Source organism: Megascapheus bottae, chromosome 20 (assembly GCF_031878675.1).
Source record: "Megascapheus bottae isolate mThoBot1 chromosome 20, mThoBot2.hap1, whole genome shotgun sequence".
Taxonomy (NCBI): domain Eukaryota; kingdom Metazoa; phylum Chordata; class Mammalia; order Rodentia; family Geomyidae; genus Megascapheus; species Megascapheus bottae.
The window spans coordinates 38125049-38140458 of NC_143528.1; the positions used below are offsets into that span (position 1 = coordinate 38125049).

The 15410-nt window shown below is 51.6% G+C and overlaps 1 protein-coding gene across 3 annotated transcripts in view; it reads left to right on the forward strand.

Annotated features, from left to right (window-relative positions):
• Nucleotides 1-14981, forward strand: part of Dpysl2 (dihydropyrimidinase like 2) — an 81132-nt gene extending 66151 nt beyond the window's left edge. For all 3 annotated transcript variants that reach the window (XM_090353628.1, XM_090353630.1, XM_090353629.1), the window contains exons 9-14: nt 7396-7552; nt 7780-7921; nt 9955-10125; nt 11644-11823; nt 12472-12637; nt 13035-14981. In XM_090353628.1, the coding sequence (XP_090209754.1) occupies nt 7396-7552; nt 7780-7921; nt 9955-10125; nt 11644-11823; nt 12472-12637; nt 13035-13126 (908 nt within the window). In that variant the 3' untranslated portion in view covers nt 13127-14981. The remainder of the gene's footprint in view (nt 1-7395; nt 7553-7779; nt 7922-9954; nt 10126-11643; nt 11824-12471; nt 12638-13034) is intronic.
• Nucleotides 14982-15410: the final 429 nt, after the last annotated feature.

Below are 15410 nucleotides of genomic sequence, written 5' to 3' on the forward strand. Positions count from 1 at the left end.
GCTCCGGTTTCCTCCCTTTGTTCCACGCTTACCATCTTGTTGGGATCTATTTAAAGGCAAAGCTGGGCTACCCTGCCTTCCCGGACCCCCGTAGAAAAGCTGGGCTGCCTTCGATGTCGTCTGAACCTGAACGGACAGGTTACCCTTCCCCTGGCCCTCTGCAGAACTGCCTGCCTCTCTCCCACCCAGCCGTGATCACAACACCCACTCCTGCCAATCAACTGTGGCGCTGTCCCTGCCAGACTGTTTCTGTTGTGGCAATGATTCATTGATAAGGGCCTTGGAAACTAATTTACTGAGTGCAGCTTGCTTTCCCTGGGGCTACTTCGTCCTACCTGTGTGTTATGGATGCCCGGATTCCACCTGCCTGTGCTGTGAGCCCTTGATTAATCACACGGCATGTTTTATGCCTAGGATTGGCACCCAGGACAGAATGTACACACACTTGGCCTTTAAGCTGCTATGAAACGAACATTAGGAAAGGGTCTTTTCTTCCTTTCTTCTCATTGTCCCCTCCTGGCCCCTTGGTCTCTGTATTTCTGCATCTCTGAGTCTCCATGTGTTTTTCCTTCCTCTACTGAGTTCAGATTGCTTTTTGTTGTTAATGTTAGTTGTTGGGGCTCAACTCTGGGTCTCAGGCTTGCTAGGGAAGCATTCTGTCCTCCTTGCTTTTAGTTTCTTCATTTAGGGTTTTGAGCCTTTGTCTGGTCTGGCCTCAAACTTGATCCGCCTACCTCTGGCTCCCAACTGGCTGGGAGTATAATAGTATACCACCATATTGGTTTCTTGTTCTTTTGATTTCTCACTTATCTTGATTTCTTTTTCTCTAAGCTCAAGTGTTTATTTTCTTCTCAGTTTCTCTTTTGCATTCTCTTTTCTTTTCTCTTTTTCTCTGTCAGTAAGGGAGCTGTTGGACCGCTATCTCTTTGTGTCAAGTCTTGCTCTGCTATGTGATTCACATGCCTCCAGGAGGACTTTGGATATTTTTCATTGGCAGGTGACTCATCTGAAGCTCCAGAGCAAGTTGCCCAATGGCCACGGGGTTAACTTGTCTCAAGACATGATGGTAGCTTCGGGCAGATGCAGTCACTTCTGGCCCTGGTCTTTGGAGCTGTCTGGCACGGCCCAGGGTCTAGGTTCCTCCCTGAGACTTGCTGTGCTCTATGTTCTTGGGAGCCTGCCCTCTCCTGGCAGTTTAGGGAATTACACTTTTGAAGCAAGCTATTCTTCACCTAAATAATGTGATCTACAGGGTCTGCTTTGATTTGTTTTTTCAAGGTGACTTTGTGGATGGTCAGGAAGGTGGCTTGGCGGGCCAGCCCTCATCAGTGCACTTCCGTAGCCCCTCCTCTGGAGACCTGGGCTTTCCACTGGTGTCGGGCTGGAGGGTGTCACTGTGGAACTGAGTTCCGCCCCAGTGCTGCAGCACGACACTGCATTATGAATGCCTGGACTGCAGCAAGTACTCTCCCTTGTCCTCAGAGCTTTTGGCCTTGGGGGGATCTTGGGAGTGAGCGTCCGAGGGAATTATTTCAGTCTGTTCTGGAACAGATCCTTCTGTGTGTGAGCCCGCTTCACCCACACAGCAGTTCCCAGCATGCGTGCACACTGCTGTCCTTTAGTCCTTGAAGGCTTTAGTGTGGACACACCTGAGTTGTGGGCAGGAATTCTAGCACATTTGTGTGCCAGTCTATAAACACAAGAAGGCCCGTCTCCTTCAGGCTGGAGAGGCTCTTTCCACTTAACTTCTGGCAACTTCTAAGAAGGAGCCCAGGCAGAAGCTGCCATGTTTCCTGTTTACTCTGAAGCTCAGAGCTAGGCAGTAGGGGTGTTGAGACTGGACTCTAGCTGTCCAGTGCCTGATCAGGCTGCAGATCTCCATGTTCATGTTGGATGGCCTTGTCATTGTCACACTTTAAGGTTATTTGGTGTTTTCCTCACCAAACCCGCTAGCAATCTGGTGCCTGATCCTCAGCAGAGGCCAGAGTGGTAAAGCAAGGATTCCCAAGTTCTCAGAGAAGACTGGAAGGCAATGTGAGGGCCTGTTCCCTGGATCAGTAGAATGTCTGGGCTCAGTGCTGGCTTCTTGGGGCTTAGGATCCCTCGCCAGATGCTGGTCTATTTGGGTCCTGGGATTTGACAGGGGCTCGTGGGATGAGGACGATGAGAGAATGAGGGGAGGATGAATGCCGCCATGTCTGGTTTGCCTGGTGATTGGATAACCCAGGACTTGTCTGACCTGGAGCTTGTTGGACAAGCAGAACAAAGATGACAGCTCACCTGCGGCAGTGGTGTCCTGCCGAGGGTTGTATTTCTGCCTCCTGTGGGTTCTTCAGCACCCAAGAGACGGGTATGAGCATGCTGTAATTCTGCTGCTTCGTTTCTTCATCCACACCCTTTTCCTTTGGGGTACTTCAGTCCCAGGTATCAGGAAGAAGAAATGGCTTTGGCTGGGCACCTTCTAGAGTAGGGAGGGTGCCGAGATGGTTCATGCTGGGCAAGAAGCATGAACTGTGCCGGATCAGAGCCCAGAGAATAGGGAGTGTGATCATGGTAGGCTGCGGGTGAAGACTCAAAATTTCTAAAGAAAGGAAGGACGTTGTTAAGTCATAACCCAGCCAGCAGGGGTGGGTCCTTCTCTCGGTGAGTTCTGGCAGAGGTGCTGTTCCTGGGTCTATGAGGAGATTTTTCCTGTGAATGAGGAAGCGACAGGCCATGACCAAAGCATCCTTGAGGGCTGTGTTCACCTGTGAGCTTGACCCAATACTGGCTGTACTGGGAGACCTTCCACCACCCACCTTCTGCCCATAAAGCCTATGGCACCGTTGTAGCCTCATTCTGCAGACTAACAAAAACACAGATAGGACTGAATACTTTGTGCAGCTTTTATTTTTTAATTTTTGGGGGTGCTAGAGTTTGAACTCAGGGCCTCATGCTTACCAGGCAGCTCTGCCATTGAGCTCCATGCTTTTTTGTTTTTAAATGCTGGCTATTTTTGAGATAGGGTCTTCCTGCCTTGGTGCTTGTCTGAGCTGATATCGTGTATATTAGGCTCCCTGGCCATAGCTAGAATAACAGGTATGTGTCCCTGTGCTTAGTTGAGAAGGGAGATTGTGAACTTTTCCAGCCTGCTGGCCTGGAACTGTAGTCCTCCTTATTTCAACCTTCCACGGAGCTCGGATTGCAGGAATGAGCCACATGTACCCAGCCAGTTTTTTGTTCTTAAGAAAACAGTCAATTTAATCTTGTCATTTTGTTAGCGAGAAAAATGGAAAGGTAGAAATGGAAGATCATTTTCTGCATTCTTCAGCCTCCTGGAAGCAGAGTCAGTCTCCTTTCTCTTAAGGCTCTCTCAGGAAGAAATCCTCATGAGAATGGCTTCATCCAGGTTCTATTTTGACCATGTAGGAGTCCAGTATGACTGCTGATACTTTCTGTGTGGGGTAGATAAGCCCTAGGCAGTGCTTGGTGAACTCATTTGTGAGATGACACTTCTCTTCACTCTCCTTTACCCCAGCCCCAGAACTAGAAGCAGAAGATTCAAACTGTCAGCTGAGGGACAGTCAACCTCAGGAACCCTAATCGCAGACAGTACTCCTGATGCCAGAACAGGCGGTCTGGATGCTCAGGCACTGTGGAGAGCATGTAGACCTGTGGTCAAAGGGCCTACGAGGACCACTCTTCATGGGCCCCAATCCGAGGGTTAAGAAAAGCACTGCATTGCAATCTTGAGAATAAGAGCAGCACCTGTCTTGGCAGGTGGACTGAGTTGTGGATGTCATAAAATCCCAGCAGAATCTGTTTTAGAAAAGTAGCCGATGGGGGCTGGGAGGATGGAGACAGACAGTTTTGTTCTAGAATTGGCTCTTGCAGTTCTGAGCTGGCAGGCCTGACACTGGCAGGCAAAGCCAGCAGGCTAGAATCCCATGAGAGGCCGGATCGTGCCACTCACATCTGAAAGCCCCGTGAAGGCAGAACCCTGCACTCTCTGGACAGTGCCCTCATTTGAACTACCCATGCCCTGAGAGGTGGGGAATGTGGTTTGCAGTGTGATTTAGCCATGGCGGCATGAGATCCTGGATCTCATTTTCAGCCATCTCAGCTCTGGATCTGTAAGACACAATGAGGCTCTTTTGGGGCAGACAGAAAAATGGGAATCATTTTGGTGGTATTTGATTTTGGAGTCTTGAATTCATTCTCTTCTTTGCCCACTTTATCCAGCACATTTGATTTAAAAAAAAAAAAAAAAGATGTGCTACCCCATCAAGTATACATTGGAATGTTGCATCTTAGATGTATGTGTTTGGGAGCGGTCACAGAGATAGTCAGTGTGCACACTGGCTACATGGCCTATTTGTGGTTTCTTTAGTGTAGGCAGAATCATTGTTGCCTTTAGGGTATGTTAGGTTAGCGAGTCAATTCCAGAAACCTCAGAACCAATTCAGAAGATGTTGAAAATTTCATTTCTCACCAGGCCACACTGAAGATTTCATTTCCCACTAGGTGTGATGGGAGGCAGAGCCAGGAGGATGTGAGGTGTGAGGCCAACCTGGGCTATGCAAGAAACTCTGACTCCAATGTGTAAAAGGATTTTAATTTGATTCCTTGATACCAGAGTCTAACAGTGCAGTCCTGAGGCCATGCAACTGTGGTGGACAGCCTGAAAGGGAGAATGGGGAAGAAGGGTGCGTCCACCCCCTCTGCCCACCCAATTGCCTTCTTACTGTTTTTGTGGTTTGATTCTTCTATTGGGTTTGTCCTCCTGCTTCTCACTCTTGGGAAATGACTGTTGGTGTCAGTGCCAGGAGCTGTCAGACATTTCTACCCACAGCCTGAATACTGGGGCCCCAGGCTGGTTTGTGAACAAACTTCACCCGCCAGGCTACTGCATTCCAGCATTATTAGAGAGCCTGCTAGCAGCCGGCTGGGGTCACACCCTTCAGTTTAGACTTGTCCTGGAGAAGGAAATCATGAAGTTCCAGAGGCCACCAGAAAGCCCCAGCAGTGTGTGCAGAGACGCTCACAAAGGCCAGTGAGGCCTTTGCCTGGTTTATTATGATTCAGTTCTGGTTCTCTGCTGTCTGTGGCCTCACTGGGCTTCAGCAACCTATCTGTCTGTGGCCTCTGGTGTAGAGGTTAGGTAGGGAGAGGAGCCCACAACTCTGCCTGCCCTTGGACTGGATGGTGTACTTCTCTGCACCTGGGGACTGAAGAACAAATCAAATCAAGGGGTAGCAAGGCTCTCTGAACCCCTTGGGGAATTTGGACCAAGTATGGCAGGGTGCAGGAGTCCTGGCTCAGCTCTGCTTGAGGAGGCAGAATCTGGTCAGCAGTAGCCTTGGACACTCTGACTGGGTTCTGAGTTTCCCCAGGCTGAAGGCTGGGGGTCCAGCCCTTTGTCCAGATGCCTCCTTCCATCCACTGTGGGCAGCAGCCCCTTCTTCTGCCCTTGAGCCCTGCAGGCTATGAAGCACCTTGGAAAAAGCCAGGCTTTGACAATCTGCCATTCCACTTTAAGGGGAGCTGAGTGGTGCTTCTTTATACCAGCTTCTCCCTGGGACAGTCAGTGTACAGGTGCCCCTTCCGGGCACCCTGGTGCTTCCTGCACAGGCCTCTTTCTGGCCAGGCATGCTGTGATTTCTGGAGCCCTCTTGTGTGCTTGGGCATTGCTTCTGCTTGCCTGGACTGAAGGATTTGTTCTCAGACAAGTGCCCCGAGGCCTGAGTTTAGTCTGTATGTTGGGAAAGAGGCACTGGTGGCTCACGTCTGTAATTCTAGCTACTCAGGAGGCTGACATCTGTGGTGTGCATGGAGTGAGTTGTTGTGGCCTCCAACTTGGTCTGGCTGAATGGGCATTCCTTTGTGAAATTCCTGTGGCAGGAGGGGCAGCTCTGAGCAGCCAGCTGTCCTCAGAGCTGGGCAGAGAGGGGGGGTAGCCGAACACTATCAAGTGATAAGCCTTGGTAAAGACCGTGGAGAGTAGGAGGGGAAGCGAATTCCTGCCAAAGCTGGCCCTGGCCTTGAGGGCCCTGGGTTTGGAGGACAGAAGGGCTTGATGGGGTGGGAGAAGAGAGGAGAAGAATTAGATGATCCCAGATCAACTTTCAGCGCTTTCATGAATAAAGTAGTAGGCCATTTAATTGACTTGGCATGCATGTATTGAGTGCTTCATCCATACAGGGAGATAAACTATCTTCAGGGTGCTACCATTAAGTTGAGTCAGAAAATTAAAAATGGGGAGATCATTGGACAGGAGGATGTGTTCTCAGACAAGTGCACCGAGGCCTGAGTTTGGTCTGTATGTTAGGAAAGAGGCACTGGTGGCTAATGTCCATAATTCTAGCTACTCAGGAGGTTGAGATCTGAGGATTGTGGTTCAGAGCCAGCTTGGGTAGACAAATCCACGAGTCTCTTTATCTCTCATTAACCAGTAAAGGGCTGGAAGTGAAGGTGTGGCTTGAGTGGTAGAGTACCAGTCTTGAATGAAGAAGCCAAGGAAGAATACTTTAGTCCTGCAGGATTTTATGCAAGAGACATCAGGGGAGAATCGTGTTTCTGAAGATCATTCTGGAAGTGTCCTGGACAGTGGAGAGATGGGGAAGGCGTGGGAAACAGGCCCTCATGGCCTGTTGGAATGAGCCGGGAGTGGTGATGAGGCCTGGCTGAAGGAAGAAGGCAGTGGAACTCTGCCAGTCTGTGTTGTGACTTGTTCACAGCTTCCTGGCTTACTGTGAGGGCTAGTGGAAAAGGTGGCTGCACGGTGGGAGCTGGTTTTCTTTCTTGACCAATGTATTAATGGGCCTGGCTTCCAGAGACAGAAACCCTGATAGTAGAACTGCAAAATGCTGATTCTCATCTTGCAAAGTTTCCTGTGGAACTAGTGTTTGCCATGGATAACACCCAACACTTGCTCTCAAACATTTGCATCTAGCAAAGCCACCAGTACGAGCCTCTCACAGACCCTTGGCCTGAACCAGACCCAGTGGGGGGAGCGGGAGGGGTAATGGAGGGTAGGGGAGGGGATGAGGATGGAAGGTGGGGGAGGGGACTAGTATGTGTGAGCAGAAAGAGCTTTTGGGCCCTTGTAAAGTTATGTTCAAAAAGAAGTTTAGAGTTGTTCTTGGAAATTGGATGTCGTTTACAAAGCTGGGCATTGGCGATGTGGGAGGCAAATGGATGCAGGGAATCGGGTGGCCACCCTGGAAGTCAGTGCTGTCTGATGAGCAGGATGGCGGGGAAACCTTCGCGTATATGTGTGGGGTGACTTTGGCTGGCCGAGCCAGGGCAGTGGTGGTGTGAGCACTGGTATGCTCCAGACAGGAGGTGAGGCTCAGGAAGGGCGATTTGGGCCTCCCTTGCTGTGTGGGACTGAGTCTCCTGTGTTCTGCTCATCAGGGACCGTGGTTTACGGTGAACCCATCACAGCCAGCTTGGGGACCGACGGCTCCCATTACTGGAGCAAGAACTGGGCCAAGGCTGCTGCCTTCGTCACCTCCCCACCCCTGAGTCCTGATCCAACCACTCCAGACTTTCTCAGCTCCCTGCTGTCCTGGTAAGTCGGGGGACACATTCACAATTTGTGGTCTCGGTCTTTTCACACCTTGCTCTCCTGTGCGTGGCAATATGGCGGCCGAGAGCAGGCTTATGGGGGCTCTGGATGAGGGAAAAGAGGGATTCTGTCACCGTCCAGCCGAAGGAGCTGGTGGAGGTCTCAGGACCCCAGCATGACCAGTGGGTAGACGGAGGATCACATGGCATCATGTCCCGTGTCTCCTCCAGTGGGGACCTGCAGGTCACTGGCAGCGCCCACTGTACCTTCAACACCGCCCAGAAGGCTGTGGGAAAGGACAACTTCACGCTGATCCCCGAGGGCACGAATGGCACGGAGGAGCGAATGTCTGTCATCTGGGACAAGGCTGTGGTAAGGAGCCCACGCCTGCCTTGTGGGGCGCTGGTGGGGCCGACCTCCTCTGTAGATGTGTCTGCCTTGTTTGTGTTTTCTTGTGGTACTGTGGTTTAAACTCAGTGCTTCAAGGCACTGCTGAGTCACACCCCCAGCTCCTGTTGGCCTTGAGATGCCTGTTGAGAACATTCTAGAAGCCAGTACTTATGAGACAACATGGCTTAGATTGGAAAACGGAGGCCATTCCTAATGATGATTTCCTGTTTCTTACCATTACGGTCTTTGAACTGGTGCAGACTGGAAATGGGCTTGAGATACACCTTATGTGCTGGCCAGGAAGTGTGTCCTGGCCCACCCCAGGGCCTGCCTTCTGCTCTGAGACACGGGGGATTCCTCAGGGTCAGGATTCAGCCTTTGCCCTGCCACAGGCTTCCAGTTACCCAGTATGAACAGACTCTGACTTGGGGGGGGGGATATATAAACTTTTGATTGGGCTGTTTTAAAATAGAAGCACAGATTTTCTGTTTTCTAATGTGTTATATAAATAAAAATTACCTGTTTCAGCTATAACACCAGTGAACTTGGACAAATGTCATTCCTTTTTTTTTTTTTTCCACTAGGCCTTGAACTCAGGGCCGGCACTGTCCTTGGGATTTCTCAAGGCTAGAGCTCTACCACTTGAGTCACAGCACCATTTCTGTTTTTTTTTCTTTCTTTCTTTTCTTCTAGGTATGTGGTACCAAGGAATCAAACCTGGGTCTTTGTGAATGCTAGGCAAGCACTCTACCACTAGGCCAAACTCCCGACCCCTCCCTGAGGTTTTTAAATTAAGGCTCTCAACCACTTGAGCCACCAATCCACTTATAGCTGTTTTTGGTAGTTTATTGGAGATAAGAGTCGCATGGATTTTCTTGGCTGGGCTGGCTTTGAATTGCAATCCTCACATCTCAACTTCCCGAGTAGCTGTGATTACAGTTGTTCACCACTGGCATTGGCATGTCATTCCATTCTTTGTTGGTATACAAGTGGTATGTACACAAGTGTGTGGTAGGTGTGAGTGTGTAAATAACATCACACCATACATATATTAAAAAATATGTTATGTACCATGGAAAAGGCTCCATCTTTTAAAAAGCCTTGAAAAACTTGGTTTTTCATTAGCAGACAGTTCTATCCAATGCTAAATGACAATTACTTGAAAAGGTTTGGAGTAACATTTATATTGCTCCTGATTTGATTTTATTTTTTGTGTTGGTCCTGCGCAGTGTCCTTGAGCTGTTGTGGCTCAAGGCTAGTGCTCTACCACTTGAGCCATAGCTCTACTTGGGGCTTTTTGATGGTTATTTGGAGCTAAAAGTCTCATGGACTTACCTGTCTGGGTTGACTTCTAACGATCATCCTCAAATCTCAGCCTCCTTAGTAGGTAGGATTACAGGCGTGAGACACCACTGCCCAGCTTTTCTCTGGATTATATTTATACTTGGGTGATAACCCTTGTAGACATGGTGTGTGGGCATATTCTTGTTTTGTCTATAGGAGACATTCCTATGATGCCATTTCCTTTCAAAGGGTGTATAGATTTTTTAAGGGTATAAATATACACTGTTAAAATTATTTCAAGAGAGATTAGACCACTTCAAAAGGGCAGTACAGTTTGGGCATTATGAACCAAGAATGAAACCACTGCTGATTTGATGAGGGAATTTTGAGTGTCTCTAACCACTGATTAGAGTGAGTGTTTTTTTCCCTAGCACATTGGCCATTTTTTCCCTCTCCCTTGCAACTGTTGCTCATTCTGTCTCCCATCAATAGAGTTCTGAGTTGGTTTGGGAAAGGAAGTATCTGGAATGTGATTGAAGCCAGAGGCAGGGCTGAGACTCATGTGAGAAGCCTAGACTTCTCAGGCTCTACTTTGATGAGGAGGCTGTCTCAGTTGCAGGTGTCAGTGTGTGTTTTCTTATTGCAAGGAAGCAGCATGCCTCCAGCCCTCTGACATGCCCTTGGGGTGTGTGTGTGTGTGTATGTGTGTATGTGTGTGGTGTGTCCTTCAGGTCACTGGCAAGATGGATGAGAATCAGTTTGTGGCTGTGACCAGCACCAATGCGGCCAAAGTCTTCAACCTTTACCCCCGGAAAGGTCGTATCGCGGTGGGGTCTGATGCCGACCTGGTTATCTGGGACCCTGACAGTGTGAAGACCATCTCCGCCAAGACGCACAACAGTGTGAGTAAGGCCTGTCCCACCTGGTCCCCGTGCACATAGACCCCCGGGGGAGCCCGCGCAGGCTGGGAGAGAACCAGAGGAGGTGTCCTGGGACCTCTTGTAACTTGTGATTTGCTGAGAGAGAGAGGGAGAGAGAGAGAGAGAAAAAAAACCCTTTTTCTTTGGACAGAGGTCAGGAAAATTGTCCCCCTCATCCACATATCAGAGTGCTTCCCTGCTTGGGGTCCCCACAGTGATGCCAGATGTCAGAGGCTTCTAGAAGCCAGGCAGGATTCTGTCTTGAGTTGTGGAATGGCCCATGGTGGGCGTGGCATGGGGGGAGGCCTCAGGTACAGCCCAGGTGGCTTCCATCTCTCAGGGTGATTTCAGAAGCCTGGATGGTGGGTCTCTCTCCCTGCCAGTAGGTCAGGGTGCAGGTTGCTGGCTTGAGGAGTTCCTGCCTCTTTCTGGGCTGCCTTATTAGCATCTTAGGTTCTGCTGCTGAGATTGAGAGGTTCAGAAAGATTTGTGGGTGTCTGTGGCTCTGTGGGAGCACTGGGAACAAGGTTAGGGTGTGAGACCTAATAGACAAAATTGAGTGTGGACAGCATGAAGAGAAGGAGGGCCCCAGAAAGACCTGGAAACACCTTAGGTAGACCTCCATTGGAAGTGCTTTTTTTTCCCCTTTTCCTTCTGGTGACACTGGAGATCGAATGCAAGGTCTGATAGGCACTCTGTCCCTTGAGCCATGCCTCCAGACCCTTTTTATGTTGGTCATTTTTAGGTAGGCTCTTGTTTTGTGCTCTGGGCTTCCCTGCAGGCATATGCAACTGTGCCCAGCTGTTGGTTGAGATGGAGTCTTGTGAACATTCATGCCTGGCTGGCCTTGAACCCTGATCCCCCCATTGCCACCTCCCATGTAGCTAGGATCACAGCTTGAGTCCCTGTACTTAGCGTGAAGAGGGCTCTTAGTGAAGAGGGCTCTGGGACACGTTCTGTTAGCCCTCAGATCTCAGCCTTCTAAGTTGCTAGGATTATAGGCGTGAGCTACAATGCCCAGCTCAACTTCTGGGTCCTGGGGTGAGGGCTTTGCTGGGAGGCCTCTGTAAGAAATGTGGGGCCTGGACTGGCATGGGGGCCATGTGGATTAGGAGGTGGTGACAGAGAGGCTGTGTGCCCGGAGGCTGGTGTCTGGTGTGTCCGGTCCCATCTGGGATGTGAGCAGGAGCCAGAAGCCGGGCTTGGAGCAGCAGGTGGGCAGGATTCAGGCCAGCCACGTGGCTCAGAGAAACGTGAGCGCTTCGTGTGCAGAGGCCTGGAGCCGTGAGAGCCAACTCGCTGCTCACCGGCAGTCTTCTCCCATCGGCATCGCATTTGCAGACACTGGCTGCACCCCGTTTCCTTCTGTTCTCTGTCTCTGTACTTGGGACGTAGGACATGAACTGTAGACGGCGTCAGTGACAGGCAGAACGTGAGCGCCTCTGTGACATCCAGGGCCGGGGCAGGGCTGGCTCTGAGGGCAGCTGTCCTCCCGTGCAGGCCCTGGAGTACAACATCTTTGAAGGCATGGAGTACCGCGGCTCGCCGCTGGTGGTCATCAGCCAGGGCAAGATTGTCCTGGAGGACGGCGCCCTGCACGTCACCGAGGGCTCCGGCCGCTACATCCCACGGAAGCCCTTCCCGGATTTCGTATACAAGCGCATCAAGGCCAGGAGCCGGGTGAGTGTCATGGGGCGAGTCCAGTTCCACGGCTATTCCTGAGGACTTTGGGTGTGAGCGCTGAGATACTGTGTGTATGGGGGAACCGGGGGGGGGCGGCGTTGAGGAATGAGGTGAACCTGATCCCGATTCCCAGAGCTTGACACGCTGGTAGAGGAGAGAGGCGAGTCCACACTCACCCATCCTAGAGGAAGACGGAGACACAGAGGGGTGATTGGAGTTGGGTTTCAAAGGTTAAGTAAGAGTTTGCCAACCTAAAGGCTGGAGACAGGAGAATTAGGTAGAGGAATGCCAGGATTGGAGAAGGCACAGGGTACTGGGGAGGGGGCAGCTGAGCTTGGGGACTTGGAGGCAGAGAAAAGACTGAGCTGTAAGGGATTATAGGAAGACTGAGATTGGAAAAGCAGACAGTGACATACTTCTAGAGGCTTCTTGTAGAAGTTGAAGTTCAAGTGCTTTACAAGGAGTGGAGGAGAAGCACCAGAGATGTCAGTTCTTACTGTCACCAGCCTTGTGGCAGTTTGGGCCTGGAGATACCCCAGTTGGTCCCCCAATTAACCCTCTGCAATCCTTGTCCCTACATTTCTGGGCCAGGATGGGAGAGCTGCCCCTCTGGTGGCCCATGTCATGGGTGCCCCTGTGTTGCAGCTGGCGGAGCTGAGAGGGGTCCCCCGTGGCCTGTACGATGGACCCGTGTGTGAGGTGTCGGTGACGCCCAAGGCTGTGACACCAGCCTCCTCTGCCAAGACCTCGCCTGCCAAGCAGCAGGCCCCGCCCGTCCGGAACCTGCACCAGTCTGGGTTCAGCTTGTCTGGTAAGTCTGGGGGGGCGCCGGTGTGTGTGGGGGTGCTGCACAGATGGGAGAGAAGAGAATGGCATTTCCAGATTAGCCCCGGGGCAGAGTTGGTGAGGCCTCATCTGCAGAGAGAGGGCTGGGGGTAGTGGCGCCATAATCCTGCCATCCCAGCTGCGGTGGGCAGCACGAATAGGAGGGCAGCATTCCCGGCTGGCCTGGAATTTCACACTAGAACCAGGGCTGGGCGTGGGGGAGGGGAGGTCAGTGGTAGAGCACCTGTCCAGCCAGTGCCAGGCCGTGAGTTCAAATCCCAGCGTCTGTCAGGAGACCAGGAACTGGAGCTGTTGAAGCTGTGCAGTCGGGCTTGTGCGGATCCAGCCCTCACCCTGGCCCTCTCTCTCCTCCTCCCCTCCAGGCGCTCAGATCGATGACAACATCCCCCGCCGCACCACCCAGCGTATCGTGGCGCCTCCCGGTGGCCGCGCCAACATCACCAGCCTGGGCTAGAGCCGCAGGCCGCGGGGCGGGACGGGCAGCTGAGGACATTACGAGACTTCCTTCTTCCTTTCAGTTTTCCCTCCTCTCTCTCTCTCTCTCTCTTTCTCTCTTTCAAGAGCCTGTGATAGTTGCTGTGGGCAGCCAGTTCCTGGGGCTCCCGCGGGCCCCCCTTCTCATTACTCCATCTCTTTCTTGGAGTTTCCGAATCTACTCTACTTCCACATCCACCACCGCCGTGCCACACCCAGGCCGGGCCACCCCTCCCCCACCCCCGCCCCACCCCCCGCTGCCACTGCCACCGCCCGGCCGTGCAGAGCCCACGGCGCCCTCTGCAGGACACCTCCCTTACTGTAGGAAGCAGTGAATTGCCCAGAGCTGCCTTTTTGGTTTACTTTTTCTTCAGGTTTTCTTGGTGGGGCTGGGGAGGGGTGGGCTGGAGGAGGTGGGTTTTGTTGTTTTAAATACTAAATTGGAAAGTCTAATTCAGTAGGAATCCACGGGGTTTGAACTGGACATCCTAATGATGCAATTCTATCACCACGGGCCGATCCAGGGGACTCGGCAAACTCTCGTCCCCCTAGAGAGGCTCCCCACGCCCATTGCCGCCCTGTCGCCTTCTGGGTCCAGTTGCTGGGGAAGGACAGGTTTTCATCTTGGGCCTGGATTTTGCAGCAGATTAGACCTTTGAGGATTTTCTCGGCCGTTTCCCCTGGCGCCCTCTCGTCTTTCCTCGGCTCGTCGTTTGTCACTCTCTTCACATCACTCCCGTCTCTCTCTGCGTCTGTTCCAGCCTTGCCTTCCCGCCCTTAGTCCTGTGTTGTCATGGTCCCAGACGACTGGTGCTAACTGCCTGCCTGCCGTCGCTCGGTGTGTGCATTGGAGACGGGGCCAGGTGCAGGGATGGCCTGACAGCTTGTCACCTGTGGGCTTAGAGAGAGTGGGGCCACGCAGTGCAGACGTGGAAGAGTGAGATGGAACTGTGTGTGTTGGCTGGCTGAAGATGGTGAACCGGGTAAACATAGCCCTGTAACCCGTGTGAACCGCCTGGCTGCCAGCGTCCCCAGCCCTCTGCCAGGCCACGCTGTGCCCCGGGCCTCCCTCCCACTCTGAGAAAACAGCCAACGTCTTCTCTTGTCCTATTATTTCCAAAGGCATAACATGGGAGAGGAAGGCCTTAATCGACTTGGAAAATCCTTGGAAAAATTTGACCCTAATCTACGTTATGCTAGCTACTCAGGAGGCTGAGATCCAAGGAATGAGAGGTTCAGAGCCAGCCTGGGTAGACATATCTGGGAGACTCTTATTTCCAATGAAGCCCCCCAAAGTCAGAAGTAGAGGTGAGACTCAAGTGGTAGAGTGCCAGCCTTGAGTGAAAAAGCCATTAAGAGTGCAAAGCCCTGAGTTCAAACTCCAGGCCTACGTGTGTGCGTGTGTGCACACACACACACACCTACACACCCACACTCATACACACCCAAGTCTACTGTGCAAGAGGAAAGAAAATCTTTCATGAGCCGACAGCCACCTGAGGGCTGCAGGGGACAGACAGGGCTCGCGTCCTCATGAAGACTGCAGGCCCATCCCTCGCTCACTCGCTCGCTCGGTGTCATGGTGACACTTTTTCCACAGCTGGTTCCTTTTCGTCCTTGCTAATCTGTGTCGAATTCCTTCCCAAAGGCCTCGGAAGCAAAGATAGGTTTGCAGGCATCTCTGAAACCCAGAGCTGTGGTTCATCCCCAAACGAACTCACCCACCCCGCACTCACACCCCATCCTCTACACGTTTTTGCCTTTGGGGTTCTGGGGGGAGGGGGGTTGGTTTGTTGTTGTTTATTTGCTATTTTAAAGGTAAACTGCACTTTTTCTTTTTAAAGTAATTGGTTGACTTAATATATTTGCCTTGTGTTTTGTTCTCTCTCTTACCTGCACTTCGAGGCTATTTGAACAAGTTGGAAACTGCATTTTTGTTTCAGTGCTCAGAAGTTCTGCGCAGCTCTTCAGTATTCACTGGCTCCCTTTCTCCTCCTGTCCCGGGTTCTGTGGTCGTGTTGACTGTGTTCTTGAGAAGTGATTTCCCACCTGAAGATTTCCGCAGGCTGTGTGCGCATGTTTACCTGTTGGCTTGCTTTCTGTCTGTTCAGTGAATGTCCTGTGTAAATGCTGAAATAAATCGACAGTGTCTCAGAACTGAGCAACCACAGTGACTTGATGCTCTCACTCAGTGTAGGGTTTAACACTAGATGGCTTTCCTCTTTGCCTTGTGGTTGTGAGTCACGAGCGGAACACCTTTCGGG